The sequence below is a fragment of the Zalophus californianus genome, chromosome 3, assembly GCF_009762305.2.
Source record: "Zalophus californianus isolate mZalCal1 chromosome 3, mZalCal1.pri.v2, whole genome shotgun sequence".
In the NCBI taxonomy this organism is placed as follows: Eukaryota; Metazoa; Chordata; class Mammalia; order Carnivora; family Otariidae; genus Zalophus; species Zalophus californianus.
Window position 1 is genome coordinate 1,078,167 of NC_045597.1, and position 15,612 is coordinate 1,093,778.

Genomic DNA, 15,612 nt, shown 5'->3' on the forward strand with positions numbered 1-15,612 from the left:
CTGCTCATCATGTGGCCGGATGAGCCCTTTGTGGCTCTGCGCGGCTTCCACAGCTCCCAAGCCCCCGGTGAGGCACAAGGAGATCACCATCACAAACGCGCCTCCAGAAAGTGTACCGCAGAGCAGAAATACAAGGGGCAATTTGCACCAAGGTATCCTTGCTTACGGCGGGGAGAGATTGCAGGGGACAAAGCGCACACCTGGGGTCCCGGGGCCCCGGGCTCCGAGTTCTGAGCTCAGGCTGCAGACTCTGGCTCGGTCCCGGAGGTGAGAGTTGACGTTTGCCTGCCGATTCCGGATCTGGAACGTTGTCAACACTGTGGCAGAGCCCCCATGCTTGGAAGGCCTGCAAGGCTGTCCCGTTGGTCACTGTGCCCTGGGACCAGCCTGAGAGGGCCCATCTGCCTTCCAAATTGTCCCCGTTTCTCTGATTTACTGTTTAAAACTAGCATTTGAGCTTAAATCATTTATATAAAAGCACTGCTTTCCCCCCCAAAAATCTTTTTTTTTTTTTTAAAGATTTATTTGAGAGAGAGAGCGCACGAGAGAGCGTGTGCGTGCCCATGACCCGGGGGCGGAGGCAGAGGCTGAGTGCAGAGCCCAACGCTCCCAGGACCCTGGGATGGAGCCCAAGGCAGACGCTCAACTGCCTGAGCCACCCAGGCGCCCCCCAAGAAAGTCTCTATTAAGAAAAAGCAGTTAACACCTCAGGTGGTAAACACATCCACTCTCCACGTAGGGCTAAAGAGAAGAGGCACAGGGCACTCCTCGTCCCCCTCAGAAAATCGGGGTGCCCTCAGGGTGTCTCTGCCCTTGTCACACTGGGTCCAAAGTGAGGAGGGGACAAGCAGGGACGTGCCTGCAGCAAGTCAGGGGGCCTGCTGGTCATCCTTTGGGGGGCTGCCTAGGGTTTCAGAAAACCAACCTTGTGGGGGGAGGATGGGGTACCCTTTTCCGGCCCCCAGGTAGACCACAAGCCTACCTGGACCCTTCAGCAGCCGACGTCCCTCCCTTGCTCGCTTCTCCTGAACTAAGGTGCCCTTGGTGTAATCGCTTCCCCGATGGCCGGCTCTGCCGTGATGGGGGCCTTCCTGCACGTCCGCTTCTGGAAGCAAATGGCCAGGGCTGTTCTGCCCGACCACAGCCCAGGAGTCCAGCTCAGCTGGGCAGGCGGGGCTGCGAGCCTTGAGGTGTGGGGATTATTTGGGGAGCTGCGTCATTGGGCCCTGCATCTATCCCGGGCTCCGTGCAGTCCCTGGGGCCCTGCAGCTGTGAACACAGATACGGCAGGGGAGCGCCCCTCCTCGCCCTCTTCCCCTGCCCAGCCCTCGGGGCCTGGGGTGCAGGGGTGTCCCGGGCCTTCCCAGGGGAGTGGGAGACGAGCCCAGTTTGGGTGGGCCGAGAAGAGAATGGGGGTGCAGAGGTGGCAAATGGAGACCCCTTCCTGAGAGTCTTTAAAGGGGAGCTGAGGAGTGCACCCCAGCTGATGGCCACGGGAGTTTTGTGTGGAAGGGCCGCTCGGCGGACAGGGAGGCCCCTGACCAAAGGGGTGGCTACCCCCAAGCGCAGCTCGTGAGGAGGCAGGGCCCTGCGGGGTCGGGCGGGTCCTTCTATAGCAGGGCACTCTCGGCCCCTCCCTCACCCAGCTCTGCTTCAACCAGGGTCCCCGGGCTGGGCCGGCTTGGCCTGGGCCACGACTTCGCAGCGGGGCTGTTGTTTCTTAGCTCCCCCGACTCTCTGCAGCTCGTGTGCACGCGTGCCCTGCACACGCAGCCTCTGTGCTCGCCCACCCCCTAAGGACGACGAATCTCCCACTGGGAACCCCAAAGCAGGGTCTTATGGGTCGAAGTGTGTCCCCTCGAAAAGCTATGTTGAGACCCTAACTCCTAGGACCTCAGAATGTGACCTTATTTGGAGATAGGGTCTTTACAGAGGCAATTAAGCTCAAATAAGGAGGCCCCAAGCCCCAATATGACTGGTGTCCTTTATGAGGGACATTTGGACAGACACGCTCACGGGGAGACGAAGCATAGATTCAAGGTGACCTGTCTGCAGGCAGAGGACTGCGGAGAACCACCCCCTACAGCGGCCAGCAGAGGACGGAACCCCGAGCAGACCCGCCCTCACGGCCTCAGGAGACCCACCTGGATCCAGACCGAGGGACAGTGATCCACGTCGCGATCCCTGCTGCTCGCTCCCAGCGACCCCAAGAAGCCTGCTCCGCCAGCAAGCCACTCACGAGCTTTGTGTCCATCGAGCGCTTCTGGAGCAGACTGGTCTCCAGGTGGGACGGCCGTGTCTGTGCTGCCTGGTTCTCTTTCCATGCTGTCTGTCCACGTAGGACCGACGACCCTGTAGCCGCGTGGGCCGGCCCACAAATGGGGCGGTTGGGAGGCACCGGTCAGCATTCAGCCTGTGTTTGCCCTCCCGGGACATAGATACTTTCTGCTCCACTATTTATAAAGATCGAGGAACTGTAATCATTCACTAACAGTCTAAGCTAATTAAAACATTTATTTTGATATTTATTTCATATTTTGCATGTATTTGTAGTAGGTCTTTAAAAATTCTAAAGATATTATAACTGAGGTTCTCAAGAGAACGTGTTTGTTCTTAATTATCTTAAAACCCTTTCCCTCTTTGAATCTAATAAAAACCAAGTGAATAAGAGCATTGATGTGACTTTTTTCATATTATGATTTTGTGTGACTAGTTTTAAAAGCTAATACATATTCTTCACAAGCAATACATCAAGGAATCCGAAAGTTTTAACAACGAAATTAGACCACACCTGTCCGTGGCCCCTAGGGTGTCTGTGGCTCCCGGGAGCTGTGACCCCCAGTGTCTTGCTGATGGGTCAACAGAGCAAACAAAACGATGGAAGGTAAGGGAGAGGTCACCTCCAGTAATGTGCTGTACGGCGCAAAGTGTCCATTTCTATTTTCCCAAGATTGGCTGCCATTAGTCATGACACCTGTCCACTAATTGTGGGGTTGGTGTCTTCAGTGTATACGAAATTCTTCATCTAATTCATAGTTGACGGGTTCTCGGGTTTCTGTTGAGCCTCCATCAGGCTCCGTGAGAACGAGTGCAGCTCAGTGATGAGTTAATATTTCATTCATCATTCCTGAATTATTCCAATGAGTGCCTGAATCCTAAAAATGTACAAAGGTGAACATTTTCCCTCGGGGAATTTGGTGGTATCCCCTCAATGCAGGAAAGAAATTGAGAAATGACATGTTCCCGAGACTTCTCCGTGCAAGAGGGAGCTCCCTAGCGTGTGGGTGTTAGCCTATCACTGAGTGGTTGTGTTCACGGGAACACAGGTGAGTGGTGCTGGCTGTTCTATCTGTGAGTCTCGTACCAGCAGGACAAGGTACTATCCTCCCAGACGCCAGGGTCACCGAGGCAGGTTAGACCCACGACAGGTGCCAGAGCCTTTTACTTCCTGTTGCATATTCCAGTCTCGAGTTGGCCGCCGGCAGCTGGCTAGACACGGTGACGGCCACCCATTCAGCCCAGGTTACTCGGCACCGGCTGCGTGCTTGTGTCACGGGGCGCGAGGGCCAGGGACAAAGCGTGCACACGGTAGAGCCCAGGTCCCTCCCAGAGGTTTGGGGAGGCCTGTGGGGTGGCACCCCAGAACTGAGCATCCCCGACTGGGCTCCACCCTCGTCCCCTCATCGACTCCGAATCTCAGGGCCTGATGTCAGGTGTGGTGGGCTTGAGGTTGGTCCTCAGACAAGGAGCGGGAGGGACCGCAGCGGCCAGTGGGCGGGAGGTGAATGACCAGCCGAGGGGGAGGGGGCAGCGTGGGGAGGGGACACACGCACCAGCCCGCTGTCCACAGGTGTCGTGGAGCTGGTGCGACCAGCAGGCGCAGGGGACCCGTGCAGGGCGCAGGCCCGGAGTCTGGACGGGAGGAGGGAATGAGAGGGGCCGGAGGAAGGGGGGAGGAGGCCGGGGCAAGCAGAAGCTTACACCCGGGGCGCGGGCCTGAAGGCAGGACGGTCAGAGGAGCTGTGGGTGGTGACGGGGCGGCTCAGCGAGGGGTCCATGATGCCGTTCTCCCGTCCTGAGCGCCTGGGCCGCACTGCGGCCTCGGTGAGTGCAGGTGCACCCGGTCACCCAGGTGACCTTCAGCCCAAACACTCAGGCTGAGAGCTTTCACCCTGCAGCTTCTGTCCCCAGAGATTTACGCCCAATTGCTGATTTATTTATAAAGAAACCAAACCAGACATTTTTTCTTCTCTATTGCAAGCAGATTCAAGTCTCCTGCTTAAATAATCTGCAGAAAAGTCTGATATAATTAAGTCATACTTTATCTACAGAAATAAAAGTTAAAAACAGTAGCATACAAAATAAACTTTACAGAAGTGTAAGATTTGGTTTAATCACAATTTAATTTTTCAAAATGAGTTAATGAATCATTATCAATTAAACCTGACTACCTGGAGGCTGATTTATTATCTTAACCGCACCTACTATTTTCAATAATTTAAAAATAAATTCCAGTATTTATGATGATGACAACTACAGATACCATTCATGTTAAATACATTTTGAAGATTCTCTTTTATTACATTACATAATGAATAGACATTTTAAATGGCAATGCAGACACATATCATAGTTTTAAGTCAGAGACACTATATGTATATTAAAATTCTGTATATTTTGATAAGGTAAAAAATAAAGCTATATAAACTGATCTTTATTTTCTGCAAAAGTAGAATCACACTTTAGTAATACTTCCGACACATCTTCATTAAAGCTTTGTTTATAGACAATATCAGAATGATTCTCATTCCCATTCACCTACCCTCTAACTCAAAAAAATGTATTTGCCGACTAACATTTTTCCTGTTTTTAAAATGAGAAGCTTCCAAAAGAAACGCAGAAGGCAAGAAACTGTACATGGAAATGTGACACGGAGCTGTTAAATAAATAATAGCTTTCCGAAGAAAGGACGAGGAATTGCATTGGGTTATTCCAGTCAGTGCAACACCGGCGAGCTTAGTGGTTTTAAAGAAAAAGGCCGGGAAACTCCCTTTAGGCTGCACTGGGCATTTGGTTGATGTGCAACAATTTGAGACTAATTAGAATAGCATGTAGGGGACGTTTTTGTACTTAAAGCTGCAAAATCTCACCAGGCCAAACTACAATTCTATAACCCGTCACTGCAGAAGCTGGGCGCCTGGGCCTCCTTCCCAAGTGCAGGCACGGCTATACCACGAGGGGCTCATCTGGTCGGCGTTCACTCTGTGGAGTCAAATGCACAGGAATAGACGAGCTGGGTTCCGCCCGGAGTTGCCAAGGGGAGGACGCCTTTTCTGCCCACTGCCCGCGGCAGAGGGCCGGCCGGTGCTCCCGGAGGCTCGCAGAGGCCCCGTGGCTCAGAGGGTCCGGACGCTCCTCTCTGCCCCGTCCCGAGGGCAGAGCCGCGGGGCAGTGTCAGCCGGGGGGGGGGGGGGTCTCCCCAAGGAGGAAGCGCTGCAGCATATCCATCCACAGCCCTGTCTGCCCCCCGGGGCTGCCGTGCCCGCCTCCGGCATCCTGCCAGGGCATGAGACTCGAGCCTTGTGCTCCCGGAGCTCCTGGCAGGGTCCCCTCAGGAAGGGGGCAGGATGGCCAGGGCCCAGGGAGACTGTATGTGTGCGTACCGTGTGGCCAAGTGGACACGGAGCTGAAAACAGGAGACAGGGATGTGGTGGGGGCCACCTGTGCGTTAGTGTGACCTGCTCTTAAGGGGATGGTGTGCGGCTTGGGAACCAGATGCTGGGACCCGTGTGGGAGATCACGGGTTGGTAATTCATTAACGTGTGCTGTCCTGAACGAGGTTTCCAAAACGAACACTCGAAGATGACAGGACTTGCTTTCAGGTCAGTTTAAGGCAAGTAAACAGGAACTCATGTAGGTGAGAGATCGCACTGGGTCCCACGTGCACACTCATCCCGGAGGGCTCTGCCGCTCTACGTCCCGCCCCGGGGCCGCGTCACCGATCAGGCGCACTCACGGAGGATTCCCTGACCATCTTGTAAGAGACATGTGGAGCATGTAAGGGGTTAGTGACTTTCCCAACGAGATGTGCATTATCAGAGGTCTTGGTACAGGTGGAAAGAGGGTACCGAACCATCCCTCGAGAAGCTTCTATTTTAAGGCCGAAGGATGGAAATGAAAAACAAATCAAAAAGCAGATGATAATCGCAATCAACTGTGAAGAACCAGCAAGCGAAATATTGTGCTCTAAATATGCCTTCAACTAATCACTGCCACCGGGGACACGGGTGTAGAGAATAAAATCAAATCTGAATCTTCACACTCATCAGATATGGAGATATTTGGCCAAAACGCCCACCAGAATTTAAATGCAAAGTGGCCAAAAGTTCATCAACTTAAAAAATAAAAGCTTTAAAAACGTACTTTAAAAATTAGATGTGGTATATTAACAAATAAATGAATAAAGGGATACAAACAGCTATGAAAATATTTCAGCGCAAAGGCAATTTTAAGATTTCTAAAAAAATACATTACAAAGAATTTGTTAACTAAACATACAGAGAATCTGTCTCCCTACAGGTATTACACTTATACCCATATTAGGTTCTTAAAAACGGCTGTAAAAACGCACACACCACTGCTGCAGGGTCTAGCGCGGCCGGGAGGGCCGGGGCGCCACCACACACGGGGGGCGGGGCGCGCGGGACGGAGGGCGGAGACCCCGGTGCGCTCCCCGTCCTTTCTCTGGGTCTTTGGTTTGCTGTTGCTACTTCACCTGAACTTACCCCAACTCCTCTGTGTATGCAGTCAATTCATCCCCTAGTTCAAATAAATATTTTATAGGCGAAACAACATTATACAAATTGTGAAATCTGGGCTTCCCAAAATGCCTGGCATGGAGCGTCTCTGAAGCAGACCCCTGTTCACTCACCAGCGTCGCCGGGGCCACAGCCTGGAACCCGGCAGCGGGCAAGGGGCCTGCTTGTCATTTAGCTTCGGGACGATGCTTTTCTCAAAAGGCATCCGTTTCCACATCCACACTTTGAATCTCAGACTGAAATGTCTTCTTTGTGGACCATTAAGGCTACCTCAAGGAGGTTATTCTAGAAACAAACAGCAGTACAGAGAAGGGACCGGGACCATCAACGCAGCAGCCTCCTCAAGGTCTGCCCACCCCAAATGACGCCCTGGACAGCGGACTGCAACACAGCACTCATCCAACAGAACACGCAGGCCTTGGTCTGGGTCTTGGCCGTGGGCAGCCGGCCAGGGCGGCAATCCTGCTTCTCAGGATTCAGACACCGCCTCACTGTCAGACCTGTGCGGGCCGGAAACAGATTTCGGAAGATGGACGCGGCCCCTGGAGGCCACCTCTCGATGAGGACATCGAAGGGTCTGCCCCCGGCCCCCGACCACCAGCCTTCCCCTAGAACTGGGGAAAGCTCTCTGGACAAGAGAACGCGGGGAGGGTCTACCCATGGGGGTGTGAGAAAACCTAGCTCCTATCTTGTATCGGGAAGGCTGGAGTGGACAGTGTTCTCTATTCGTCACACACGGTATTTTTTTTCTCCACAGGGGCAGCCGGGGACGGGAAACACTCAGAGATTCACACAGGGGAAGCTAGTCCTCCCTCAGAGGGACGAACCCCCCGTCGGACATGACCCTGGAAAGCAGCTGTGCTAGGGAGCGGGTTCGGATTGAAGCAGGACACCGTCCAGGACTCCGACAGGCTGTAGGAGCACAGTGACGCCAGGGTCTGGTCCGGCCAGTTCCAGAAGCACGAGGGCTGGAGGGCTCCGGACAAGGAGGCACAGAGGCAAGGCCGGCCCGTCCCACGGTGAGGACAAGGCCCCTGTGCTCGGACGGTCGGCGGTGTGGCCACCCCCGCGCAAGCTGATGGCCCACCTCCACGCAGGTGTCCTCCTCCGGCAGCGTCTGGGGCTGGAGGCCCTGGCCCAGGGTGCAGTGGGCCGTGCGTGCCCAGCCAAATGCCCAAGAGAAGCTGTGGGGCCACCAGCCCCACGAGAGGTGACGACTGCCAGCCACGCGTTCCAAGCAAGTCCCGTGGTCCTCATCCCTCCTTCGGGGGCGGGGAGAAGCACACACGTGCGGCTCTCAAAGGCTGGGACTGGTGGCCTGTCCACCAGTGGGCCCCCCGTGGGGCGCAGGGCCGGGATGGCGGTGGCTGTGCAGGAGACCGGCGAGGGGAGACCACATCAGCGTCCCCTGCTTTGTGTGCGGGCCTGGCCACACGGCCCAGGGGCTGGGGCTCTGCGGGTAGGCCAGGAGAGTGAGTTCGGGGAGGCAGTCCTGGCCGCGCACACATGTGCTCTGTTGGAGAACACAGAGGACACAGCGTCAGTCCCGGGACCCTCCACAAGGACCCTGCCCAGCCTGCTCTGACGCTGCCCGCGGGGCCTCCCGTTCCAGACACGGGTCGGGAGCGTGTCCCGTGTGACCGAGGACACAGAGCCAGCATGGTGACCGCACTCTGGCCACCAGCGGTTGCCCCGCTTGGCTCCATCACGTGCGAAGCCTCTACCAGAGGCCCCGGGGACCGGGGCTGGGGTCCACGGTCCCCTCCACGCACGTGGGCAACCTCAGTCTGTGCAGGTTCTTACAGCCCAAGGAGGCCGGCCACCTCACCTAGCCGTTGTTAAATTTACCGGGCAGCAGGGCCTGAGGGAAGCAGTCCGGGAGGAACGGGTCTTAAAGGAATAACTGTCCCCGGGCAGAGAAGGCAGTGTGTGTGCCTGTCAGCACCCGAGACACCCAGCTCAGGGCGCGTCGTGAGCGCGGCTGCATCTCCGGGCCTCTCTGGGGCAGACACGGCTCCCCGTGTCGGCTGACGGACAACAGGACACCTGTGCTGGACGTCTGCCTGGGCCAACGTTCCACGCAAATCATGCAATCTTCCGTTGTCTTGTCAAAATACGGTCTTTCCTGAGAGACCTTCTGGGTGAAGCTCTTTCCACAACCAAGGCCAAGGAATGAGCTTTGTTCTGGCAAACTAGGCACTGAACACCCTGGGTGAGTGGATCCAGTAAACGCGCGTGGAAGGCCACGGCACACGCGAGCAGTGCACGGCCATCTGCAGCCCAGACACGCTCAGGCAGGTCACTTACCTGGGACAGAAACACACGTGTGTGTAAAAAGTGGTTTTTTTTTTTTTTTTTTTTCATCATGAACCTTTGTTATCAAAATGGCACAGCAAAACTTTGGAGGAAAAGTGGACAGTTTGGAAGGATCACAGCACACCCAGGAGGCCTGCCAGGCGGCGTGGCGGACACGGTTACCTATCCTTGGCTAATGGCGCCTCGGCCGTGGCAAGAGGTCCTTCAGAAGTGGCCCGTCCGTGCCTGGCGCAGCGGCGACCGATGCTTTGAGTTTCATGCTCTGCTGCAAGGCGAGGAGAAATACTGAGAGGGGCTGCGCCTGGTTCCAGAAGCACCTCCCGTCCGGGAGCACGACCCAGCCTCGCAGCCGGACCTGGGGCCTGTGCAAGCTGGGGGCAGCGGGAGGGTGCCGCCAGGGAAGGAGCGGGTCTTCCTAACAGCCCTTCACCTGACAGAGACCAAGGGACAGGGCAGGGCACAGAGGGCAGGCTGGGACAGCAGGCCGGGGGCCCACGGAGGAGCCTCTGCTGGAAGGACCAGACCGGCTGCTCCCGCCGGCGGCCGCCTCGGCGCTCACCCCAAACAGGAGGGACTGCACCTGCCTGCCCCTCTGTCCCTGTCCTTCGCCCCGACCCCAAGGCTAGACCCCTGCAGGGCCCGGGGGTCACGGTGCCGCAAGTCAACGCGGGCTTTCTCGTCAGACCATAGTAGTGCCTCAGGAACCAGCAAGAAGGGAACTTGAAGAGGTGGAGGAGTACAAGGTGTGAGATGCAGAACGTCTTCTGGTGAGAGAAGGGTGAACTGATCAGGGGAGGGGGGTGCGGCCCTTTGCAGGGACGGAACTCTATCCGGTAACACAGCGAAACACGTGTACAAATATGTATACACGGGTGACACATGCACACACGCAAGACCTGGTGCCTGTGATGTGTTTCTTTTTAACAGAACAGATGGAGGGAAACAACGGCCCATCTGACATGAGGACTGGTCCAGGGTCTGTTCCTCCAAAGTTTGGCAGGTGTCCAGGGGGGTTCCCAGAAGCACACGCACATCTGTGTGCGTGCCAGGGGCCCCAGGAAGGTGCAGGTGTGGGCACACGGCCGCCTCATGTGGCCGTGGACCCTGCTGGGCGCCCGGCGCCGACCATCCCCGAGCAGCCAAACGTGGGCTTCTGAGAGAGAGTCTTAGCACACCTCACGCATCAAGAGTGAAAGTATGTATTTTTATCCCAAAGTTGGCAAGATTTAATCAATTTCCTAAGCACAGCCCATAACTTAAATGTTCCTAGTAATTTCATCCTAAATGTTTTCAAGTATGTATCCAGTAAGATAAAATTAAGTCACTCATTCTAGCAAATTCTGATGGCACCAGAGTAGAAAAATTTTGACTGCTGATAATTACCAGAAATTAAAAAATGTACCATCCTGTTAGTTAAAAAATAGTGTTTAAAATGTATAGAGGATGAACGGTCGTTAAAAGAAAACAGAGCCTTTTCTTGCTTAGGTATTTTCCTATGAACTCAGCTGTACTAGGAACAGTTTCCAAGCGTCACTGACGTTGAGGCCTCTGTAAGTGTGTCCTTTAGACACACGGACAGGAGCCATCCCTGGACAACTGTGCCCCTGAAATCATGGCTCTTCAGGAACAGGCTGTAGCCCTGGGCAGCTACCCTGTGTGGCTCAAGGCTGCTGAGAAACAAGCCAGCACAGCCGCTCACAGCAACATAAGGCTTTCTCTAAAAACAGAATCTTTTTCAAAGTGAAAAGGGAATTTGGAGAAACACTTGACCCAAACACATCTCTCCCAGCTTTTCCACAGCCTGGGTGGCTCAGCCCGAGCCTTGTCTTTTCTGTAGTGCCTTGTGGGGCCTGCACAACACTCTGTCGTGGGGGCCTCAGTTTCCCTGTCTGTGTAATGGGTCCGCAGAGCTGCGTGAGTGAGGAGGTCTTGCTGTCCATCCGCCATTGGCTGCGGAGAGGGGGCTGGTGCTGCATGGACTCTGCCCACGTGAGCTCGAGCGACGTAGGAGCCGCCACACCCACACCTCTGTGTGCAGGGGCCACGGGTACCTGCCAGCCAGTGCAATGCAGTGCAGCCCTGCACCTGGGCAGGTGGGACCCGCAACCTCCCACGGACACACAGAGAAGCACGGGCCACGTGCACTTCTGCGTCTCAGATACAGGTCACACCGGTAGCTCCTGATGTGCTCATCCTGAGCAGGCAGGAGCCCGGGACAGGTGCCGGGACGCCTCAGCGAGGGGTCAGCCCTCTGCTTCCTGCGACTGTAACCCCACCATGCCAAACGACAGAAAAGCATCACCTTGTTCCGTTAGAAACTCAGACTGCTGGAGGTCTGAGAGAGCATAAAGATGGTGGACTGCTCGACAGAAAGGCACTGGCTCTTAGTCTGCAGTCCAGAGGGGTCGAGGGGCCACACACATCGCGAGACAGGTGGGAGCAGTTATTTAGGCAAAGAAGTTGGAGACAAAGGGAAGGAGGAAGGGAAAAGAGAAACAAGTTAAGGCGGTTGGGGCCGGTTAATCGCAGGAACCTCCCTTGCGCATCCCCGCCATCGCGCTAAGCAAACCGTGTCCTCCCTGGATGCGCCCCTCCTGGGGACCGCGCGGGCCTCTCGTCCCTGCATCTGTCCCCTCCGCCCCGGAAGCTCCTGTCGTGCTCGCTTGTTAAAGAGCTCAGAGCAGAGGTGCTGACGCACGCTCTCGAGCTGTCGGTGCCGACTACGAACACACAGGCACCAAGGAGGGGAAGGCTAGCAACCAGGGGAGTGGGGCCCAGCTTGCTAAAGCAGCGCAGACTTCGGGGAGAGCCCCCCACCGGGGTCCCATCCAAACGCTGGGACAGGTGGAGGTGGGCACACGTGGTGCCCAGACCTTGTTCCCTGCAAACCCAGCAGCGGCCTGGCTGTTTCCCACCCCAGAGGCCGGCCAACAGCACCTGGGGGCTGCGCACCTGGGCGATGTGAGCTTTCCAGAAGGCCTTCCCTGGGGCCCTGAAGCACACGGACGGTCCTCCCACACCCGCAGGCCCGCCTGCGCTCTGCCTTCTGCACACTCGGCAGGATCCTCCCTTCTCCTTACGGAGGCTCTGCACCTCCGTGGGCAGGACACAGGGTGAGGGCGACAGGGGACGTGCCCTCCCTGAGGTCGCAGGGGTGTGGGGATGAAGGGGGACGAGCCCTCGCTGAGAACTCTGAGCAGCTTCGACTGACACCTGCTGCTGCGGTCATGCTGGGCTGGGCATTCTACACGTCTCACTTCTCTCCTGAATCCGGAATTCAGCCCGTTGGCCTTAACTGGGGATTGTGGAAACCAAGTGACCCTAGTACTCACCAGAATCGCCCAGTATAAACGCGAACGTTTGGGGCCACATTCACCATCCCTAAAACTAACGCAATTTTACCTTCGAAGTAATGATTAATTTTGAAAACTTTTTTGGATTTACACAAAATAATCTTCCTTTTGTATTGGCTCAGTCCGTCTCCCTCGATCCTTCTCTGACTTCAGCAGACTAGCGTCTCGGGCCTGACCGTGGTCACCCTGCAGCTCCCCTGCGTTAACGTTCTAACGCTCATTAGGAACACCCGGACTGAGCGCACTTCCAACACAAGCCTCTCCTGCTTTCCTTACAGCGATCACAGCGGCTGCTCCGGCTGGGCCCCCACGCCCCCCCCTGCAGCACCCCCAACCCCGCCGCACCCCTACCTGGACTCTCTCTGTGGCACTGGGCCACAGCTGCCTGGACAGGACTTTTTTGAGAACGTCAGGAAGGAGGCTGACAGTGATGAGCAGGATGATGAGCAGCCAGGCAGGGCCGCTGGACAACATCTGGATGAACACATAGTACATCCTTTGGTAATTCAGGAACGGCCTGGAAAAACAACAGATGGGCAGGCCGGAGGTCACCCGGAGGACACCGCGCTCTCTGCTCTCAGGAGCAGCCCCCGTCTGTTCCCCGAGGTTTTCCCTCTGTCACTGAGCCTCTTGAGTGTGTGTGCGCCTGCCTACTCACGGACAATGAGCCGCAGGATTTCCCTGTCAGGCCAGGCAGTGAGGAGTTCTACAAGTCTCCCAAAGAGATGGGATGTCCCTGGAGCTGTTTCCAGACAGTGAAAAATGATTTTAAAAGACGAAAATAGGTGATTTTTTTTTTTTTTTTTTTGGGTATCTTGGAACCACAACCTGAGCGATGGCTGTTAACATGCACGAGACACGCACGGGTTCTGATCAGCAGCGCTAGTTAACCACCCCAGGCTTATACGGTGAAAAAAATGACATTTTTTCTGTGAAAACAGAGAGCACGAAGGGCCTCCCTTCCAGGCAAATCTATAATTCAAGAAAATATCCACACTGGGCTCCAAGACAGAAACTGGAAGGGACCAACAGTGAACCTGGGTTAGTTCCGCCATCCCTACGCCCAAGGCTGGGGAGCGGGGCGGATGGTGTTCCGGACGGAACGTGGACGTCACAGGCTGGAGGCTACCACAAGCCCATCCAGCTCAGCACCTGCAGGTCCCCAAGAACACGAGCATAGGGCTCTGGCCACTAGAGGTCAGCGACGCTCCGAGAGGTGGGGAGGTGGGTGCTGAGGGCAGAGCCACGCTCCAAGCTGCCCAGCACGGGCACCGTGGCGGGGACACTGTGTCCGGCCAGCACGCCCAGGACTCCCTTGTCCCAGCTGCGCTCAGGAAATGCTCCGTCTCATGCACAGGTGGGGGCACCGTGTGTGCTGTGATGGGGACGGGAGGTGGGACCAGCCTGCCTGTGCGACGGGTGACGCAGCATGGGGTTCTGAAGGACACGTAAGAGCTCGCGGGGCAGGCTAGTGGGAAAGGACAGCCCAGCAGAAGGAACAGCATGAGCCACGGTGCACCAGTAAAAGCACCAGAGTAGGTACCACACACACAACCACTTCCCGCCCTTGTCAGAGGCCACGGAGCCAGCCCCCTGGCAGCCACAGTGAACTCCCCACAGAGCACTGGGACCCTGCCATTTCTCCGCAGAGGGTCCTGGGTGGCCTCCCAGGAGCAGGGCTCCATCGGCCAGCGGTGGGGGGAGGGGGGGCCCAGGCCAGCCCCACCTGCTACGCCCGCTAGGACCCGCTCATCACTGCTGCAGCACAGAAGGCTGGCCATGCCACGCCCGACAAGCACTTAGCCCGGGGCCCATCCCGGGACACATTTAGGACGCCCAGCCCACCACGAAGAGGGTGATGCCCGCCCAGGCCACAGCGTAAATGACTTCTCTCGAGAAGAATCGTCTGACCTGCGATCTGACGCAGGTCCCTTGCGGCAGCGCCTGGCCTCCCCGGTCTCAGCTAGTCACCTGCCACGCCGCGTGGCTTCCCCATGGAGAACGTGGGTCCAGGGAGCAGGGACCCCTCGGCCTCGCACCCCCACATACCAGATAATCCCTCCCCAGAGGAGGGAGAAGACAACGTAGAACAGCAGGGACCCCCAGATGACAAAGTGGTTTATCCAAGTCCAGTAGTGCGTATCGAGCGCCAACTGAAAGACAAGACACAGACTGCGGGTTGGGGCGCCGTCGGGGCCTCAGCCGCAGCATCGCGGACCAGCAGCCGGAGAGAATGGGGAACAGAGACCACCCCGACTCCACAGCAGCCAAAAGGCCCACGTAAACCTGCTGCAGGAGCACAATCAGAGCTCCCAGAGGAGAGAGAGAAGGCAGTGTCCCCGCATCCCAGGGGGGCACGCCCTGGAGTGTCTCCTGCTCGGGGAGGACCCCCCTGCCCAGCTACCCTGTCGGCTGTGTTCCCACTGCAGAGACTCGGGGCGACAGTCTGAGGAATACAGAATCCGGCCTGACTTTCAAAAGAGCTGAATTTCCCATAATACATTCATTTGTTTTAAAGTAACTTTTTTGTAAAGATTTTTTTTTAAAGATTTTATTTATTTATTTGAGAGAGAGAGAGAATGAGAGCCAGCGAGCATGAGAGCGAAGAGGGTCAGAGGGAGAAGCAGACTCCCCTGCTGAGCAGGGAGCCCGATGCAGGACTCGATCCCGGGACTCCAGGATCATGACCTGAGCCGAAGGCAGTCGCCCAACCAACTGAGCCACCCAGGCGCCCTTAAAGTAACTTTTGACTGTATTGGGGCTTGTCACTTAAAGGAATTCTAACCTGACTCCTTTTATAAAGAAAAGGCTCATTCCCTCATTCACCTTCTGTGTAATTCCAGAAGTTCACGTATTGGTCGCCCGGCACCCAGTGTGCTGCGTCCCCATGTGGCTTCTTAAATGACTGAACGTGACCCTGGAGGGTGGCCCGGGGCATGGGGGCTCCAGCCCGAGCATGGTTACAATGGACAGGGCAGCTGAAGAAGGAACATCAAGGGCATGCGCTTACCTTTAGTGTGACCGTAAATACCATCACAGTGAACACCAGCGTCCCAAAGGTCCAGTTTCCAAAGATCTGTGGGGGAGAATCGTCCAGAGAGTCTCCAGTTAATACACATCACTCC

General features: G+C 56.1%; 1 protein-coding gene across 9 annotated transcripts in view; it reads right to left on the reverse strand.

The window, feature by feature from the left end:
• Positions 1-4,237: 4,237 nt before the first annotated feature.
• Positions 4,238-15,612, reverse strand: part of ATP11A (ATPase phospholipid transporting 11A) — a 116,751-nt gene continuing 105,376 nt past the window's right edge. For 3 of the 9 annotated variants that reach the window (XM_027589029.2, XM_027589024.2, XM_027589030.2), the window contains 4 exons: positions 15,498-15,563; positions 14,537-14,640; positions 12,839-13,004; positions 4,238-8,331 (listed from right to left, as the gene is read on the reverse strand). In XM_027589029.2, coding sequence (XP_027444830.2) covers positions 8,116-8,331; positions 12,839-13,004; positions 14,537-14,640; positions 15,498-15,563 — 552 coding nt within the window. In that variant the 3' untranslated portion in view covers positions 4,238-8,115. The other 6 variants (XR_003519066.2, XR_003519067.2, XM_027589025.2 and 3 more) reach the window with 6 other exon arrangements.